We start from the raw sequence: 20,538 nt of genomic DNA, 5'->3' as shown, positions 1-20,538 counted from the left end.
GAGATTTCCCCGGAGCCCCTCAAGGCCACAGATCCCAGAACTCGCCATCTCAACCGCTTCCCAGTTCTCCATCACCCTTAAAGGCAACTCAATCCTGCCTCTCCCACCCCATCGTGGCCAGTCTGTCAGCATGTCTTGTCAATTAAAAATAGTGGCCATTACAGGGGCTGGCCCGGTGGCACAGTGGTTAAGTTGGCACGTTCCGCTTCTCGGCATCCCAGGGTTCACTGGTTCGGATTCCAGGTGCGGACATGGCACCGCTTGGCAAAAGCCATGCTGTGGTAGGCGTCCCACGTATAAAATGGAGGAAGATGGGCATGAATGTTAGCTCAGGGCCAGTCTATCTCAGCAAAAAGAGGAAGATTAGCAGTAGTTATCTCAGGGCTAACCTTCCTCAAAAAAAAAAAAGTGGCCATTGCAAAAAAAAAATAGTGGCCATTGTTTGAGCTAAGAACATTACACCTGTGTTCTTCTTTAATCTTCTCTCACAACCACCCCGTGGGCTAAGCATCATTACCCCCATTTTACACGCACAGAGACTGAGGTTTAGGGAGACCGGGCAACTTGCCCAACCTCATAGCCAGTCAGCACCCGAGCTCTGATGTGAGCCCAAGCATAGCTGGCCCCTACACGCTGTGCTATTCCTCCCATGTCTTTGAAAATAAGCAGGAAGAGGGTGTATTCCATCTCCCTTGGGCCAGGCAGGAGGCCAGCACTGAGCCTTGTGGGTTCCAGAAGGAGAGCCCCCCAGCCAGGGCGCTGGTGCCCGCTGGTGTGGGCGCTGTGCCACCCTGCTCTCTGGGACTGGCAGGCTCTTGAGTGCTCACAGCTTCCCGTCCTCCAAGAAAGGGCTGGTTTTTGAGCAGAGCAGTGAGGGGACCAGGCCACAGCGCTCGCTTCGACCCTCACACGCCACCTAGTTATCCAGGGCAGAGAAATGTGAGGCCTCACACATTACCTGCCTCCCCAGAGCCCCCTCCTGCTCCCACATCTTCCCTTCCTTTGCCTCCAGCCTGGTTCAAGCCTTCACTTCTCCTTCTCTAGAACTGTCACAATAACCTTCTAACCAGCCTCCCTGCCTCCAGCTTCCTCCTTTTATAATCCATCCTCTGCTGTGGCTTGACCACACCACAGCTCTGTTCAAATACCTTCCTTTGCTCCCTGTGCTTCTAGACAAAAATGCAAACTCCTCAGCCTTGTGTGCGAGGACCCATGAGCAGGTCCCACATCCCCTTCCAGTCTTTCCTTCCCAGCACTTCCAGGAAAATCTACCTCCTTTGTCCCTCCCTGAGAATACCTGGTACTCTCCAACTTTGGGCCTCTGCCCAAACTGTCCCTTCAGCTTGGAAGACTCTTTCCCTTTTGCCTCACGAAGCCCTACCTGGCTTGCTGCAAAGCCCAGCTCGACCCCCACTTCCTCTAAGAGGCCTCCAGACCTGAAGAGTCACAGGTGTGCCCTCAACACGATGCTGCGCCTCTTTAACACACTTGTCACAGTCTGCCGTGCCTCAGAATGGTGGCAGCCTAACCACCCCCGCAACCATGTATTGTCCATCTCTGTGTCCCCCAACATTTCTGGGGCCAATGCCTGGCACAGAACAGGCGTCAGTTAACATTTGCCCAGTAGAACGTCCTCAGAGTTTCAACACGTTGGTGCAGCTCCTTCCCCAACAGGGAGTCCTGTCTTTCCTGGGGCTCAAAACAAATGCTTGCTTCCTGAGGTGGCCACTGGGGAATCCTGGCCCACTCACCCCAAAAGGATCCTAGCAATGCCCGGGCTGGCGCACTCGGCTGTCTCTCCCCTGCCAGGAAATCTGCCACTCACCCAGCTCTGTCTCCCACTCACTCAGCACAGAAATAATAGCCCTGCCTTTTCCTGCAAATTCCATCTTCCTCAAATGGAGACTGTAGCTCCACCTGTGCAAAAAAAACCCCACAAAACAAGAAGCAAGATGGAGAGGCCTGGAGAACAGTCACGCAGCCTCGCAGGGCAGAGCGGGGTCCCTGGGCTCTCCCTCTCCTTAAATTATCATTTGGCGCTGGGGTAAAGAGTTTATAATCCCACCGCCTCCCATTTGTCAGCACATCAAAGATGACAGACGAAGCATCTTCCCCACACAGGTGCCCACTGGGTCCACACCACAGCCCACCACTAAGGCGATACCACTGCCCCATGTACAGACGAGACCTCCAAGGATAAAAGACATGGAGACTAGAAACAAGGAAATACCCCAGGGAGGCGGGACTTGAATTCAGGTCTTCTGACTCTCAGTCCAGAGCCCTCAATGACACAGGGCTTCTCAAGAAAAGGGTGGGAGAAGGAGCCGGACTAGAATGGCACACTGAAGATGATAGAGCAATAGCGCCCATGTTCTCATTTATCCTCATAACCAGCCTGTGAGAATGAGTCATCTAAAGCGGGGCGCCCCAGCCTCAGTGCTGTTGACATTCGGGGCTGGGTAATTCTTTGTTGTGCGGACTGTCCTGCGTGTTGTAGGAGGCTTACTAGCATCCCTGGCCTCTACCCACTAGATGTCTGGAACATCGCTCCTCTAGTTGAGACAACCAAAAATGTCTCCAGACCTTGTTAGATGTCCCCCTGGGGAGCAAAATCGCCCCAGTTGAAAACCCCTGATCTAAAGGCACAGAGTTAGATCCCAGGGCTCACGAAAGGGGAGCAGACTTGCCCATGGTTCTCACTGCCCGCCGTTCAGCAGCTGCTTGTTTCACTTCTACACATGCTGCTGTCAGGCAGCCTCACCCCAACACCAGTTCAGATGCTCCCTTCTGCACCATCTCCCTCCCCTCCAGGGAGAGAACCAGCCTGCCCACAGGCTTTCCTCACGTTTGCCATGGAGGGTAGAAGGGAATCAATATTTACTGAGAGTCAACATTTACTAAGTGTCAAGTCACTGGGCTAAGGGCATCCATTAACACTGCTTCACAAAACTCCTGCAAGGCAGGCACCACCACCCCCACTGGATGGCTGGGCACATGGACTCAAAGATTAGATCACTGAAGTCTCATAGCCAATAAGGGTCTGGGTCCGGATCTGGACCCAGCTCAGAAGGCTGGTGCCCAGCAGGCCCGGACTGCCAGAGTGGGGTGGCTTGATCTCAAGGCCAAGACCCTCACCCTCCAGGCCCAGGTCCCTGCATCGGACACTGGCAGGACTGGGAGAAGACCTTAACGGCCATTCCTGCCCTCTTCCCCTACTCTCCTGCCAGCTGCAAAGGGAACAGGTGCCACAGCTCCCTGCATGGTCCCTGAGAGCCCTGGACACTCAGTGACATGGCTGATGAACATGAGGCTGGGGACTCCCAGCGGCTGGTCCCCCCCTCCCCAGCTGTGAAACCTTGAGGAGGCTGCCCCACCTCTCCGTGCTGTCCTCCTGCACCCCCGCGGGGTTGGGGCACTGGAAAATCAGGAATGCATGTCTTCAGAGTTTGGTATTATTTCAGTAACTTCCCATAAAATCAGGCTTCCCAGTCATGCTGGGGAGCTTTTGACCGTGTATGACTCTGTTATTCATCGAACAGCTCTGGGGTCAGCCCGGAGCAGGGAGATTGAACTTTGAAATGTGGACCGACCCAGAAAGACCCCAGCAACTTCCAGTGCCCTTCGGGGAGTGAGCTGTGCTGGAGGCACAGAGAACTTACTTGAATTTTTTTTAAATGTGGCCAGCTGTGTCACAAAGTGTCCTCTGGGATGGGTGAGAAGCCATCCGTCCCAGCACAGGAGCCCAGGAAGAAGCCTTCCATGCTCCAGGCACCATCCTCTGACCCCCCACCACCTCTGGGGCACGTACTACCCACATTCTATTAAAACTGACACACCTTAAACCTAACCAGGCCAACCCCAAACTCCCATCTACTCCCCAAAACTGCTTCTCCCACTGTCTCCTCTGTCCAAGTTAATGGAAATTCCACCCCTGGATTTGCTTGGGCCAAAAGTCTTGGCCTCATCTTTGATTTCCCCTTTCTCTCTTCACCTTCCCACCACCACCACACTCCTGAATCCAATTCATCAGGAATGCTTTCCTTCCAAACATTCCAAGGATCCAATCACTTCTCACCATCTCACTGCCACCACCGGGGTCCAAAGCTCCATGGCCTCTCACCTGGACTGCGGCCACGAACTCTCACCTGGGCCCCCTTGCCCTTGCTCCCACCCCCTCGTCTGTTCCCAGCCCTGTAGCCAGAGCAGTCCTATGAAAATGTAAGTCAGGACTCATCACTGCTCCACTCAAAGGCCTCCATCAGCTCCCGTCCCTCCCAGGGAAAAAGCCAGACTCCTCACAACAGTCTACAAAGCACCATGGAGTCGGTCCTGTATCCTCCCCAACCTCACACCCCCACCCCTGCCACGTTCCCCCCATGCTCCCCATCCTTCCCATCGGTCTCAGGGGCCTCCTCGCTGCCCCGAGACCTACACCGTCCGACACGGCAGACACGGGCCACGTGTCCACTGAGCCCCTGCAATGTGACTAATGCAACGGAATTTTTAGATGTATTTCATTTTCACTAATTTACATAAAAAAACTAATACTCTATTTCACTTATTGGAAATTTTTTAATATATTTGCAACAACTTGGGTGTATCAGTCTACTTTTTTAACTGTAAATTTTATGAACTCTACATACAGATCTAGTATTTCCAATAAAGATTTAGTGTCCAGCTGAGATGTGCTGTAGGACACACACACACCGGATTTCAAAGACTTAGCATAAAAACAGAATGTAACCTATCTCAATAATTTTTTACATGGATTACATGTAAATGAAAATCATAATTTTTTTACTATACTGGGTTAAATAAAAAATGTTATTAACATTAATTTCCCATTTCTCTTTTCACTTTCTTTAATATGGCTACTGGACAATTTAAAATCTCAGATGTGGTTCGCATTATATTTCTACTGGGCAGAGCTGTCCAGACCATGCTGGGCATCATCCCAGCCCAGTGCCTTCAGCTTGCTGTTCCCTCCTCCCCCAGAGGCTCGCTCCCCACCCTCCTAAAGATCTTTCATCAAATGTCACCTTCTCGGTGAGGTCTTCCCTGAACACTTATTTAAAATTACAACTCTTCCCTCCGAAGTCGCTGCCCTCTCATCCCAGCTTTATTTTTCATCATAGCATTTATCACCCTCTAACATCATATACAACTAACTTACGTAGTTTACTGTCAGTTTTATCCACTAAAATCTAAGTTCCCAGAGGCCAGGGATTTTTATCTGCTGTGGTTTTTTTCCTTCCATATCTGTGGGGCTTAGAACAATCCTTGTACATAATAGGCGTTCCATAAGTATTTGTTGCATAAATAAAGTTATGTATTCTGCCCGGGCTTCCCACTCGGCTGGGAACTCCTCAAGGACAGTACCAAGCACACAGTAGGTCCTTGACATATGGCTGTTGAATGTAGGCTGATCTGTTACCAAGATCACTGGGGAAACAGAGGCAGCTTAGCTGGGTCATCTCAAGCAAGGAAAAGGAAGTGCCAAGGGTCCTTGAACTGGACACTGTGTCTCCTCCCGTGACACCCTCTCTCTCCCCACCCCCCTGCCCCCCGAAAGCTACAGTCAGCCCCACAGCAGTGGGTACTTGGGGGGAAGGTACAATTCCTCTCCTTCCCATCGATTTTTATTCTCCCAGTGAGAAGACAAATCTGTTTCCCCTCTACCAGAAGGCCCCGAGCCACGGCCACTTACATTATAGTAATTAAATCCCTGCCACTAGGAGGGCTTGGAGCGAGCAGGCCTCCTGCCAGGGGCCGGCCTGCAGGGAAGAGGCGGCAGGGAGGGAGGCCGGCCGGCCGGGCCTGTCTCTCAGCTGTTTCCTGAGAGCCACAACGACTTCTCGGGTTTTCACTCCTGAGACGGGAAGATAAAGCCTCCCCAGCCCACCCCTCTGAAACACCCCCCGGGACAGTGGAGCACTGCTTCAGCCCAGGCCGTCACACGGTGCTCCTGTTCTCTCTCTCCTTCCAGCGGATGCTCACCCCCTCCCACAGGACAGCCAGCAGAAGAATCACCATCATCCTCCGCCTCATTCTCCTATTTTCCAGATGACAAAACAGAGACCCAGAAACCACGTTTCCTCACTCCTAGGCCAGGGCTTCTCTCTTCGTCCCCAGTCTTCCCTAGCACTCAACACAGGCCTAAAACCACGCCAAACGCTTCGCCCACAGTGCTGTTTCACTGAATCCTCATACCTGCCCCAGAGGTAGGGTTCTGATTAACCACCAAGGAAATAGAATCCCAGCCCTGAAGCCACTTGCCCAAGGCCACACACGCAATATGTGACAGAGCTAGATTCAAACCCAGATCTGTCCAGTGTGAAAGCCTGTTCTCCTAACATTAGGCTATCCTGCCCATATAGAAGCAGCGGAGGGGAGCTGGCAGATAGCTATGAGGGAAGATGGAAGAAGTGAAGGCAGATGGACCTGCAGTGGAATCCAGGGCGGGGGAACAGGCAGAAGGAACGGGAGACTCAGTCTCAGGTTTGCGGGTCAAAGGCAGGCCACTTGCGTGTGGTTTTCTCCCCTATACAACTCCCATCATCCATCATTACTTGTTCAACGCCTGCCTCCCCACCGCCCCCGCCAGCCTGTGAGCTCCACGTCTTGTTCCGTGTTGAACCCCTGCCAACCAGAACACCTGGCACCTATCGGCCCTCAGGTGTAGTTATCGACTAAAGACCAAGGGCTAGGAAAGCAAAGGTAGACGGGGGAAGAGCCCCTGGGATAGACATGGAGGGAGACCAACACAGGAGACAGGGACAGAAGGCACGAGAGTTTGCATGAAACTGGGATAGGCCAGGGTGCAGGCCAGGCAGGCCCAGGGAGATGCCTGCTGGCCAAGATGATCCTGTGAGGATGGGGCACAGGTCAGAGGCTCAACCTAGTCCTCTGGGTCTGGGTCAGTCAATCTGTGTTTGGAGTTTCCATAGTTATACGATGGGAAAATTAATGATAATAACAGCCGGCATTTGCGAAGCCCTTTACCATGTGTCCGCACTGTGTCTGTCTCATTTGCCCTTCATGACACACAGCCCGATAAGAGAGAAAACATCCTCATCCCTATTCACAGATCGGGAGACTGAGGCTCACAGAGGTCAATTTTCCTATCTAGGTTGCGCAGCCAGGAAGCCGCAGAGATGGGACAGGAACACCAAAGCATGTGCTGCTGACTGCTGAGCTGACCCTCCGGAGCCTGCGGGAGACCATGCTCCGGCCCAGAGCCCGCCTTGCCTGTCAACGTGCCCAGAGCTCCTGAGGTTCAACAAACCTCTGCATCTAAAGTGATGGCCTCCCCCGCCACTCATCCCTCCACCCCGTCCTGCAGAGAGATGCTCTGGGTGAGGCCGCCAGGACGGTGAGCATGGCGTAGTAAGGGGTGGGGTGGGCAGGGGTGGCGAGCTTCAGGAGAGCAAGAACAGCTTTTTTGGCTTGAAAAACCCCAGGCCAGGAAGTGATCTGAAAAGCATGCCTGCCACACAGGACACCAGCTTTGAGGACTCTCCTAGGTTCAAATTCCAACGCCACTACGTCCTGGCTGTGAGACCCTTGGCAAGTCACCTAACCTCTCTGAGTCTCAGGTCAGTCATTGGTAAAACGGAGATTGTGGTGAGGATGAAATGAGATGAGGTGTGTGAAAGCACTTGATGGGCCCTTAATAAATGTTCCTTTTCTTCCCCTACCCCTTCTGTCCCTCTTTCCACTCCTGAGTCAGACAGCGTTGCTTGGAGTCATTTTTATGGAAGGGAAAAGAAGTATCCATCTGAGCAGCGCCTTCTCCCGAGCTGCCGAGGACAGAAGCGTTATCTATGATCCCATCCACCCGCGAGGAAAGCCTCATGACTCAACCTCCACCCCGGACTTGCTCTCAGCTCGCATCAATTTCATTTCACCCTTGAGGGATCTTTCCACCGCTGGCACACAGCGTGGACCCAGGCTCGTGTCTTGTGCCAAAGTGTTCCCCCACCCAGCTCAGCAGCATTACTCCCCCAGGAGCAGGGGAAGGAGAGTTGGCAGAGCCGAATATCAGGTCCAGCCCAGAGCAGGAGGGGCAGGGAGTCACGGGCTCAGCTGTGAGGGACCTCATATGATCCAAATGGCCACTGAGCTCTCGGGAAAAACAACCATGGCAAAGCCTGCATGGACCAGCATGGACCAAAGAGCCCCCTGGGGCCAGGTCTGTGCCACGTTGAATCCTCTACCTCCACCCTCAACAAAAGGAATTATAATCCCACTTTCCAGATAAAGGGCACTGCTCACAGCCACACAGCTAAATAGTGCACAGCCAGGATTGGAACCCAGGTCTGTGTTGAAAGCCTGAGCTCTTTGGGGAGGATGGGCAGAGAGCAACACACTTCATTGAGGAGAGACCCCTGTAGCTGACTCGAGTCCTTAAGGGCACAGACCTTTGCATTCCAGGAACCTGGAAGTGGCTGCCACATAGCAGGTGTTCAGGAGGACTAAAGCCCAGAATTCCTGGATTCCAGCTGCACCCTTGCCACTTACATTGCTGAGTGGCCTTGGACAAGTCACGTAACTTTTCTGGGCCTTAGGGTGCTATAAAGAGGAGGATAGTCCCTGCTCTGCCTTTCTCAGAGAGGTGGGAGGGCTGTGCAGGGGTCAATGCCCATCCAGGCTGGCACAGCTGGTGGGCCCGTGGAGCACAACCATTCAGGGAGGTATGGTGCCACACAGCACCAAATATGCCCCCAGCTGCCCCCAGAGGAGGCCTCCCCTGAGTCATCCTTCCAAAGCCATCCAGCTCTGAGCCCTTCCAAGGCAGAAGCCCGACCCAGAGCAACATGCTCACCTAGAGCCCTCGTGGAGGAAGGGAACATCACCCATGTCAGCAGCTCTGGGCATTCCCACATGTGGGAGCTATTCAGGGACTGGCTGAGCAAGCCAACATCCTAGCCAATGGAAGCCAGAAAAGAGAGAAAATGGCTAAGCCCCAATTTGTTAAAATCAGAAATCTTCTTAAAAGGGAGAAAAGGCTCTGAAAAAATCCCTGCTAGCGGAACCTTGCGAGGATGCGGGCAGGTGCCAACTCAGGCAAAAATGCTAGGAAGAACTACCATTTGTTGGCAGCCTGGGATGTGCCAGGCACTGGGCTGGGCCACTTACCCAACCGTTATCACGTTGCATTCTCATCAGGCTGGTAAATGCCACTATCTCCATTTACAAAAGGGGAAACTGAGGCTCAGAGAGTTTGAGTCACTGGCTTTACAGTCGCCCAGTAGCAAGGGGCTGGGCTAGAATTAGCCCCTAGTGCAGTCTCTTTCCCAACTCCCAGGGGCCCCTTCGGTTCAGCCAGTAGACCACCCGTCCCTCCTTCCTGCCTGTCTGGGGGCCCTGACCACGGCACCCACCTCTATGGGCTTCTGCACCTATAACCTCAAGCTACACACCACACAACGGCTCCCACAGGTGCCAGCTGGCAGGCCCAGGGCCCATGAGCCATGATGGGTAGGCACCGGCCCCTGTGGGAGCGTCCTCTAAGAAGGCTTTCCTGTTCCTTTGACACTGAGGACCATTCCTGTCCTTTAAGAAAAACGCCCAACAAGCTGACTCAAAAATAACAGATGCCAATTTGCATATTATTTCACACATCATTTGCATGTTGTTCATTTAGTGTCACCACGGCTCTGCTCAGAATACGACTCTGGTTACCTTGCGACCAGGCCTTGTGAAAAAAAAATGGCCTCCACATAGGGCGAGCCCTGACTCCCTGGGTCTTGGTGCCCCTTGGTCCCTGATGGGAACAGTTACCACCTGCCACAGCAGAAAGGGTCAAAAGAACCTCGACTCTCAAGCCTCCACAACCTTTTGAATTCAAGAAGGTACTCTGTTGAAAGTCTTAAAGGAAAAAGCGCACTCTCTTGAAGACACCTCGGGAAAGTCCTAGCATTTCTTTGCTTCCCTGGTTCTGTCGCAGGACGGCCTTCTGGTTGGCCCTCTCCCTGTGGTCTCGCGCTCTCAGCCTCTCTCTGCCTGGCCATCACATGTCCCCCTGACCTTCCTCAGGGCCTCTCAGCCTCTGGCCTGGCTCCATGGGCTTATTTTTGTTTTCTCTCCACCTGTCTGATTTGCGTGACCACACCCAACGAGCTGTGCCTAGGCCACAGATTGCTGACTCTGAGTGTAGAATGACTGGGTCCCATGAGGTAAGAAGGCTCCAGAAGCCCAGGCCAGGCCACCACTACAGCCCTGCCTTCCGGGGAACACACTCCTTCCCTCTTGCTCGCTCAGACTCACCCACAGGGACCCATCCAGGAACATGACCGGGCAGCTTTTCACCCGAGGTGAGGCCGTTTGATTTTATGAGAAAGGCGACATGTTCCACGTGTGCTCACCTCTTCCAGAGCCCCTTTCTACAGCCACCTGTGTGGAGGGGTGACCTGTGCACTCGTGTCCCTCTATGTCCCCCAGGCGGCTGTGGGTTAACAGGAGCATCTTCTAGGCGCTGCTCTAATAAAACCGACAGCTGGCAGACACGGAGGCTCAGCATGTGCCCGGCTCTGGGCTGGGTGCTGTGCTACAGGCAGGCGCTGTCATTCCCTCTGAATGTCTTAGAAACAGGCTTCAAATTCAGGACAATCCCTGAGGACCCACCACTGGCATGCCACTGCGTCTGGATTTGAACCCAGAGCCCAAGCCCTTCACCACCATGCCGGGCTGGCTGCGCCAATTAAGGCCGCCTTTGAGAAAAGAAAAGCATCCGGTCTTCAGGGCCTAAGGGTGCAGAACTCTGAGCCCCTGACAATTACAGGTATCAACTAAATATTCAATCGCCTCTGTGCCCTCGCCCTGGGCACGATCCCTCTACTCCCTGCTCAGAACCTCCTGGGATGAGACCTAGCCCCAGCTCCTCTCCCAGACTTCTCTGTCCTCCCTACCTGCCCCTGTGTACACCACACAACAGGAACTCCAAGCTGCCCCAGCTCCATCTCCTACTCCCTCTGCCCTCCCTGCCCTGGCTCCCAACAGTCTCATTCTCAGAAAGGCCCCTGCCTGTGAACCTCCCATCCTGGCCTGTCTAGTCCTTCAGGGGCCACCCTACCTCCTACAGGGGGCCTCCCCAACATCCCCAGCCTGAATTACTGCCTCCTTCCTCAGTGTTCCCTATATCACCACCAGAAACTGCAGTCCAGCCTGGATGGATTGTGCCGGGGTCCAGGCCCGACACCCCTCAAGAACATGAGTTTGAGCGCTGTTGCTTGCTTCTTTGCAAGGAGCATGACAAATGTATGCTCAATGGAATCAGAACCCTCTGGAGCAGGAAGGGAGGTCAGCGTTGGAATCCGGCCCTTATTTTTAAGCTAGAGAAACAGAGACCCAGAGAGGTGAAGGGACTTGACAAAGGTCACACAACAAGTCAGAAACAAGAAGTAGAAGCTCCTCCTCAAGGCTCCTTCAAAGCAGAGACAGGCCTTTAACACAAACTGCCACTGACAGAGCTAAACGCAGCCTCACCCAGGGAATTGGGAAGCCGGGATTCAAGGATGAAGAAGAAAATTCTAGAACCAGGGATGGAGAAGCCCTTGGAGTTTCCCTCACTCAAATCCCCAGCAGAAGTTTGTGGTGGGGTTTAGAACAGGGAGACAAACAGTACACTGGAGACCTGAGCTCCCGTTCTAGAACCATCTCTCCTGAGCTGGGCAGCTGGAGTAGGCCACTCAGCCCCCTGCGGCTCAGTTTTCTCCTCTGAGAATAGTGCCGAGTGTAATGACTCCAGGGCCACGGTGGGGATCCTGAGGAACAATGAGCGTGGAAATACCTTGTGAGATGGAAGATGCTAAGCCCCGTGGGCCGCCCGCAATAAGTAGTCCTGCAGCCAGTACTGGAGGAGGAACAAGGAGGACCGGGGAGAGCCAGCGAGCGGCCAGAGCCAGAGGGCTGTGTGCGGAAGCGCTCCGCAGGCGTGGGGCCCGCTGGCTGTCCAGGGGTGGGGGGGTGCTGTGGTGCTGTGGAGGAGCCCACACAAGGCCAGGCCTTTACAGGAGGGGCTCCTGTTCTCTCTGTAATCCCCACACCTAGCCCGCTCTCACCCTCCAGGTGGAGAGGCATCCTAAGGACCGATCGTGGGCCACAATCTCACCCTGGACCCAGGCTGCCCCCAGGAGCCCACCTTGCCCTGGCCGCCCCCTAGGACACTATCTTCTCTTGGTACCTGCATTGGTATCTCCCACCCTCCATCAAACCCCTTCTTGCCTGTCTCTCAGTAAACTTCTTCCCGTCCCAAATTTTGCATCGTGGGTCTCGGGCCCATAAACCTTGACTTGTCTCTTTTAAGAATGATAAGAATTCACCCAGCAGGAGCAGGCATGGGAAAAAGCCCAAACCTGAAAGTTGATGGGGCCTGGGTTCCTAGCCCAGCACCACCACCCACCAGCTTGGCCAGGTGACTTCATCTACAAAGGCAGACAAGACCACCACCTACTTCAGGACAGGACTCTGGAGTTTTGCACAGTCCGGTGCTGCACAAATGGCCCCTGTCCCCCACCTCCTGTCACCCAGCAGCACTCCCGGGCCCCAGAGGTGAAGCAGTGGGTCCCTGCCCCCAGCCCCGCCTCCCCTCCCTTCTCTGGATCCCAGCTGAGCTCCTGGGGGTGGAATGACAGGGTGGGGGGAGGGGGCACCTAAAAACCCATTAACCTCCTCCGGACTTTCCTCACCAGAAGAAAAGGCACTAGAATTTTCCTCCCCACAGCTCCCGAGAACAGCATGGACTTAGAATTCCCCACCCTCATTATTTAAAGAGGCATAGGAGGCTTTCTTCTTTCTCTCTCTCCCTTTGGGGTTTTGAAAGAAAGAGAAGAAAAACAGCTAGGAAGGAAGGCGCTGCTCTGCCTGCCGCTGAGCTGAGGAAAGCGGTGTTTCATTGACACACAGCCGTCCCTCACAGCCCTTCTCGCTTGCTCTCATACATGCTCATTTTCTCCCCAAAATGTGCTTCACAAATAAGTGTGGCAAAACCAAAGCTCTCTGTTCCGATTTTACATATCCATCCAGGCCTCGGCTTCACTACAGAGGTTACTTAAATTCCTTTTCATTTTGGTTTTCTTTACCTTCTATTTCTAAAGCAGATCTTTGGACCATGCCTCCCAAGTCCCCCTTCCGGAAAGCTCCATAAGGGAAACACAGGCCATCCCTCAGCTTCCTAATTAGCCCGCGCGGCAGATAAATGCCCCAGCACCGATGCCAGTGCTGAGCGGCGGTAACAGCGCCTGTGAGGAAGGGAAGTCCGGATGTCTTATGAAGTCTTTCCCCCGGGACGGTTATAAATAGTGTGATGACACGCAAAGGAGAAGCATATATAAAAGTTAGCTGTCCCCTCTGTGGGTTACAAACGTTTGACTCATTTGCAGGCTGTCCACAAAGGTTATAAATAAAGTCACCACCCCCCTGGGTGGGAGAAGGGCCTCGTTTTCACGGAGCCACTGTGACCTGTGGAGATAAAGCGTATGCCTGGGCCCCTTGGCAGCTGTAGCCAATCGCTTATAAAGAATCTCCTGCCTTCTGCAACCCTGTCCCACAGGTCACCCCATTGGGAGGGTCCACGGAAAGGAGTCTGTCCCATTCCTACTTTCCCAACATGCCTGTAACCACGGACAAGGCGGCCCTGTGGCGTCTCCTCCCCTACATCAGGACATCCCTGAAAGCCACCCACCTACCCCAAAGCAGCTCCCGGGTCTGGCAGGAGGTGCAGGCCGTTCACCCAGCCAAGCCCCGGCTGCCGCCCTGCCCTTCTGCAGATAAGACCTCCATGACCAGGGAGGGCAGGGTGGCAAAGCTGCTGAGACCTATGGTCCTTCTCAATCCTTCAGACTGGAGGCTGCGGGCAGACTCGCTGACCTCTGTCAAGTCAGCAAAGAGACACAACAACAAGTTGGCCCCAAGGGACGCCATTCTCTTTGGAGAGTGAATGGCTGGGGGACCCAGCTCCCCTGGGCATACAGGGAAGCCTGCCCTTTCAGGGTGGCCGCCCACAAGATGGTCTGAAGAAGGAGGAGTAACTCGGGGTGGGAAAGGAAGCCATGCATGGGAACAGACAGGGCGGCCCGGGTGACCACCGCCATACCAACTCCTCTGCCCCCAGCAACAAGGCCAGGCAGGGAAGTGGGAAGAGCAGAGGGGCAGGAAGTTGGTGGGGTGGGCAGGAGTGGGGCATGAGGAGGGTGGAGGAACCAAGCTCTGCCTGGGAGGTGGGGAAGTGGTTTGAGGTTGTGCAAAAATGGTGGAAACGGAGAGCCACCCTGCTACACCAGCATTTCCAGCCTCCCCTGAGGGGACCCCACAGCCCGACACCCGAGGTCCCTGGGAAGCAAGGCCCACCAAGAACTAAGGTCCAGCTGGTGACTTGCCAGCTAGACAGAGGCACGGGCTCAGCCCCCAGCAAGATGGCAGGGTGGGATGGGAGTCCACAGCCTGGAGAGGAGAGGGAGGCCAGGCTGGGCCTCGCCCATTCTCAACTCTCCCTTGGCCCAGTGGAGAGAGCATAGCAGGCAGTTTAAGGCAACAGAGTGGGTGTGTCTCAAACCAGCTCTGGAAGAAAATAAAGAATGCCAAGAAGGACTCCCCAGATCCTCATTGCCTTCATCGCATTGGCACTAATGTGGTAGAGACAATGTCACTAATTTCTCAACAGGATCTCTAGACCTGGCCCTGTCGTGGTGTCTAAGCCCTCAGAGAGTAAATCCACCTACTGAAAAACACCCTGGACTCCTCCTTCCATTCAGGGGTAGCACCAGGAGGGGCCTATTAGGGCCATCTCCAGCATTTCTCTGCCGTTTGGCCTCATGGCACTGCTGCGATCACCAACAGCTCTCCTGTTATCTGAGCCCCACCTCAGCCCACCTCCCTGCTTCTGTCATGGCCTATGGCTCGTGAGGACCTCGGCTTATGAGGCTGAGGACCGTTCTGTTGCAATCTCTTACCTCCTCACGCTGGCTCCCATTTGCATTAACTTTGAATAGGCTCAGGGGCACGCCATGTTCCTTCTCAAGAGAGCCAGGCCTGTGTGGCGAATGCCTCCCCCAGTAACAGATATCAGCCAAAGAGAGGCAAACAGGAAGGCCACGGCCCCATGAGAAAAGGCAGAGGACTTCAGAGAGCAGCAGCTCAAGCATGTGGTTAGCAGTCTTTGATCACTCGGGGGAAAAAAAGTGTGTCCCTCTCCCAAGGGCCTTTGAGCGGGAACTGCCACCATCAATGCAGAATCACCCGATCTGACTGGGGTGCCTGAGGTCACCCCGTCCCTCCTCCTGACTCCAGACTGGTCAGCAAAGCCAATCAGATGCACAAAGTTCTCCAGCAAAAGAAACTGCCACCCATCCCACCCCAGGGGCCACTGAACATCTCTGAGTTCTCCCTGCTGGTGATTCTTCATTCTAACCCAAACCATCCTGTCACCACAGAGCCCATTTTCCCCACGAGGCTGGGGAACAGATGCCACCTCCCCTGCAACAGACCCACATGTAGAGATGTTTTCCAGTCAGAAGACCCAGCCCTGCTCACAACTTCTCCCCTCCAAGATACAGCTTCTCCCCGCTCCTTTGACAATAGTCTCAGTTCCCAATCTGTTAAGGCCTCAACTACTTCTGGAGCCAGAGTTAGACAACAGAAGAAAAAGACATCGCTTTCCCTCTCCATTATTAATAACAGTAACAACAGAGCCCATTTATCAAGCAGGCACAGCAGGCAGTGCCTTACACTTATCTAATTCACTCTCCCCACTTGACAGCCGGGGAGACAGACCTGCAGAGGCTCCATGGCTTGTCCGAGATCACACAACCAGAAGTGACAGAGCTGGGACTCAAGCTCCGCTCTGATTCTTTAAAGCGATCTTATTCACCTCCAGGAGAGAAGAGGGATAGCTGCCCTACCCGCTGCTGGGCCCACTGGGCCTGACAGAGGAGACACCCAGAAAATACTTGTTCCACAATGACTCAACGCATAGATGGAGAGACGGAAGGGTTGGTGAGCAGGTGAGCAGGTTAAAGTGAGCCCCACTTATCACAACCAGTACCAACGCACCGTGCACAGGAAGTGGCCATCCCACCAGCTGAGGAAGGCAGGACCTTCCCAGTTGCTGTGTCCCCCATGCTGCCATCAGCCAGAGGATCAGGGATTTAGGAATGGGTGAAGCCCAGTCCCTTGGGTCACCTCATCGTTCCTTCACACCGGAGTCTGCTCTCTCCAGCTCTGGGAAAGCTCCTGTCCCTGGATACTCCATCAGGGTGGCACCTGCTCTGGCCTTTTCCTGCCCAGCAGCAACCCTCCCATCGCATTAAGACAAATGAGCACAGATGATCCCACAATGGGAGCTGTCTCTGGGAAGAGCCACTCTCTTAGGAGCTCTGACCACAGGGGTCACTGAAAGAGGAGGTGCTGGTCTTGCCCCTTCCCCTCTCCCCCTCCAGCACTCAGGCCCTTATCAGTTTCCCCCAGCGAGGGCTCCTTGTCCCCAGGAGGTGACTGGAGGGAGCCATGGCTGTGTCCAGGGCGGCTGCCAGGCCCATCAAGGATGGTGGCCCCCTCTCCCGGAGCGCCCAGCGGGAGAGACGGCAGAGGCAGCAAGCAGAAGGACCCGCAGACTCAGAGGCTCATTACAGGGAATGACTAAGTGAGCTGCGATTCCAGGGGAAAACCCCGCTCGCTCCTGCTCAATGAGGGGCTCAAATCCTTGAGCTGTTTAGATGAAGGGGGCTTCCAGAAGCTGCCCTCAGCTGGGGCAACTCCCTCTGAGCAGCCGGGTCCCTGGGGGCACCCTCTGCCTGGAAGTCTTGGTTGTGGCTATTCAGGTCGTCTGATAGGTCTGCCCCACCCGTTTCCTGAGCAGGCAAGTCTGCCCATCCCCTGTTAGAGCGAGAGGCTGGGAATGGGGGAAATCCGATCAGCACCTCCTAGGTTTTTGCGACTAGATTTCAACAAGGAATGTGACAGTCTCGCAGCAGCTGTGCCCAGCCTGAAACAAGCTCTATTTGAAACCTCCAACAGCTGAACCCCTCCCAGCTACCCCGGGCCAGCCCAGCCACCCCCTGCCCAAAATGACAAATAAGTAGAGAAATCCAAGCAAAAAGCAAGCACGCACACACAAACTCACACACACATGCATGCACACACACATACACACACACACCCCACAACCAGTTGGGGATGAGGGATAGAGTGGGAAAAAATCCACTTGTCCAAGGGCTCCCCAGGTCTCCAAGCCTTCCAGCCCGCAGCAGGAGGGTTCCCAGCAAGCAGAGCATTGACGGAAACCCACCTTCCTCAATCCCCGCTCCCTTGGAGGATGCGATTTCCAAGCCCCCTCTGGGAGGGAAACCCCTCCTCCGTCTTGGGGCTGGACGGAGAGGCTGGAGCAGCAGGGCCAGCTCCCCAGCTAAAGCCGGTGCCCGCCGTTCTCCATCCGGGCGCGCACTCACACACTCGCACACACACTCATCCTTATTTATCCCGAGAAGAAGGAGTTGGGGTGGGAGGGGAGAACCGGGACTGAGCCGGGGGCGCGGGCTCTCGGGGACGCCCGGGAAGCCCTGACATCCCATCCCAAGGAGAGGCGCTGCCCCCTGGCTGATGCCAAGGCAGCGCCCATCTGCTCTGCCCGGGTAACACCTGTAGCCATTTTTATCAGGGGATGTTGATGAGGCGGCAGCAGGTTTATTCTGAGTCCTCTTTCCTGAGGGAAAGGACTGCTGATTTCCTCCGCCTATATTTTTACCCCATGCCCCCAGGAGACTCAGGTCACGGGTGCTTTTCTATTTTGCCCTAAGTCTCTCAGGGAGGAGGAGGGAAACAGAAACTTGGGAAGAGAGGGAGAAGACAGAGAGAGAAGGGACTGGCATGGAATCCCCACCCCCCACCCAGACATTTATTTCTTTTTTATCCTCGGGAAAATGGAGTGGAGCAGAGAGGGGAGGAGAGAGGGGAAGTCACAGGAATTGGCGAGCACTTCAAGGCAGAGTGTAATTAATTGGTGCGTTAAGCTGCTGGGTTATGCTTTGGTACGAGTGAGCCAGGAGGAAAAATGATTTCTCAGAAGGGATTCTTTAAGCATCCCTAACACAGAGTCTGCAAATTAGACACAGTGTGTGGGGATGTCCCCCCCCAAGAAAGCGAGGAATGAATTCTCCCGGGATTAAGAAGGAAAACCATGGGAAGTTAGAGTGTTCAATATAATTGAGCAAACGACTCTCCCCACCACCACCACCACCACCTCTCTCTCTCTCCCCCAGTCTCTCTCTCTCAATCTCTCTCTCTCTCTTGCTACCTACATATTCCTTTTGTTCAAGGTATAAAGAGAAACTGCAGCCCCTACCTTTGAGTACAAACCCCAAGAGAGCTCGGTCTCTATCACCATAACAACAATTCCAAACATCCCAAAAATCAGAGCATAGTCACTCAGTCGCTTTCTCTTTTCAAACAGGGCCCTCCTGTGTCCCAGCTTATAGCCAATGTTTTGGTTTTTCCGCTTGTTGGCTTTGGGGAAGGTGGTGCTGCTGGCGGTCGTGCCGGCGTGCTGGTGGTTGTGGGTGGCATTGGGGTGATGGAGCAGGGTCTGGTGGGCATGGTTGTCCTCCCGGGAGGAGATGATGATCTCCGGGGGGTTGCTGGGGCTGAAGAGCTGGAGGGGTTGGCCCTCCTGCTCAGTCTCGATGAGGTTCCTCCGGGAGGCGCTGAGGCGGCTGAGGGGCTTCATGACCCCACCGCTGTACTTGCAGGAGCTCATGGCGATCTCCGTGAAGGGGTTGCTGTCCCGCCGGTGCACCAGGGGGCTGGCCTGCCGGTGCCGGCCGCCTCCACCAGGCCCACTTGTGGCTGTGGAACTTGGAGAGTGGCCAAGCAAGTGGTCATTGAGATTGAGCTGGCTGCCTTGCCTGGAGGAAGGGTGGAGGATGGCGGTGGAGTTGGACGAAGGGGGGGCCCTGAAAGCGGTGGGAGAGGAGTGCAGCAGGCCGGGGTGGACGGGCTGGCTCTGGAGTTGGGCGAGCTGAGACAGGGGATGCGGTGGCTGCTGCTGCTGCTGCTGCTGCTGAAGCTGCGGAGGCTGAGGCTGCAACGGGGGTCCTGGGGGCTGCTGGGGGGCTGCTGGTGGTGCTGGCGGTGGTGGTGGCGGCTGCTGCTGCTGCTGCTGCTGCTGCTGCTCATCCCCGGAGGATGGACAGGGGCACTTGGGGTCTTCATCCAGGTCCCCCACCCCCGAGTCATGGAAGTGCCCAGAAGTGTCCATCTTGGGGCCTGGCTGGATTCCCTGCAGCACAACCCCCCACCCCAAAGCCACCCTCGCTCCAAAGATGTCCTCAAAGAAAGCCAGGCATCCAAGCTCCCCCACCAGAGTGTCTTGGCTCCAGTCCTCTCTCTTTGGCTTGCTTCGGTTCTCTGGAGCTGCCTGGAGTCCAGACGCTGCCACTCAAGAATGCATTGTACTGGGCAGGGAGGGAGGGCAGGAGGAGAGCCTGGAGGAAGAAGACGAAGGGGGAAAAAGAACTCTGTCTCAGGAGGTGGTCCTCTAGGAGCGTGTGAGGCCAGGTTCAGCTTCACTCCTCGCTGGCTCAATAGCTTTGCTCTCCTCCTCCTGCCACTGTTATATTGTAAGCCAAGCCCACTTATTAGCAGCTGGTCTCATTGGCTTGGCTTAACTCTCCAACCACCTCCTAACTCCGCCCCCCACGTAGGCTCCTCCCCGGAGGAGGGGCCTGCCGCCCTCACTCCCAGACCCAGTGGCAGCGCAGCGAGGGCTGGGAACTGTAGTTTTCGCTCCCCATCCGAGCTGAGCAGCTGCCGTCTCTCCTCTGACAGGTATGGCAGAAACCCGCGAGCCTACGGCGAGAAGGGATGTACGCGCACTCGGGGCGGTGGGGAGGAGAAGCACAGGGCCTCCCAAGGAGGGGAGCTCTGCGCCCTTATGCCGGCGCAGGAAGCGGGAAGACAGTTATTAGTGGCCAGGTTCTACGAGAGGTTGTTTCACATATGTTTTCCAGTTACATCCTCCGGACACCCAAGGAGGTGGGCATTACGTTCCCATTTTACAAACTGAAACTCAGAGATGTTGAGTAACAACTTCAAGGTCAAAAAGCAGCGGGGAGCCACATCCTCCTAACCCCAGGTGGGTAGGCTCACCTACTGAACGCCTGCCGTATGTGCGCAGGCGCCTCTCTATTATTTCTAACTCACATCAACCCTATGAAAATGATGTCATCATTATGCTTTCACAGATGAAAACTGTAAATAAAAAAAACCACTCAAACACAGAGAAGTCAAATTACTTGCCGGATGTCACCTAGCTTCTAATTAAGGGTGCTAGGATTTGAACCCAGGTCAGTCTGACCTCACAGCTCCTACACCATCTCCCAGGATGCCTTTCCACTTTGATGCTCAGCACAAAGTGGTTGCTCCATAAATGTTGCTCAAATGATGGGTGGAAAAGAGCTAGAAGGAAGCTGTGGAGGAAGAACTAGGCTCCCCAAAGCAGGATGTGTGAAGTGGACCATGGCTCCAACTGAGCATGGAGTCACCAGA

General features: G+C 54.7%; 1 protein-coding gene across 6 annotated transcripts in view; it reads right to left on the bottom strand.

The window, feature by feature from the left end:
• KCNN3 (potassium calcium-activated channel subfamily N member 3) overlaps positions 1-20,538 on the bottom strand; it is a 185,133-nt gene that overhangs the window by 139,293 nt on the left and 25,302 nt on the right. For 2 of the 6 annotated variants that reach the window (XM_070607352.1, XM_008523137.2), the window contains exon 1: positions 14,952-15,182. The exons of 1 other annotated variant lie outside the window; for it this stretch is intronic. In XM_070607352.1, the coding sequence (XP_070463453.1) occupies positions 14,952-15,143 (192 nt within the window). In that variant the 5' untranslated portion in view covers positions 15,144-15,182. Of the gene's footprint in view, positions 1-14,951; positions 15,183-17,284; positions 17,447-18,337; positions 19,631-20,538 lie in introns of those variants that run through there. 3 more of the 6 variants (XM_008523136.2, XM_008523135.2, XM_008523138.2) reach the window with 3 other exon arrangements.

The sequence above is a fragment of the Equus przewalskii genome, unplaced genomic scaffold (genome assembly GCF_037783145.1).
Source record: "Equus przewalskii isolate Varuska unplaced genomic scaffold, EquPr2 ChrUn-10, whole genome shotgun sequence".
Taxonomy (NCBI): Eukaryota; Metazoa; Chordata; class Mammalia; order Perissodactyla; family Equidae; genus Equus; species Equus przewalskii.
The sequence above is the reverse complement of the archived record's forward strand: the minus strand, read 5'-3'. Positions and strand labels throughout refer to the sequence as shown.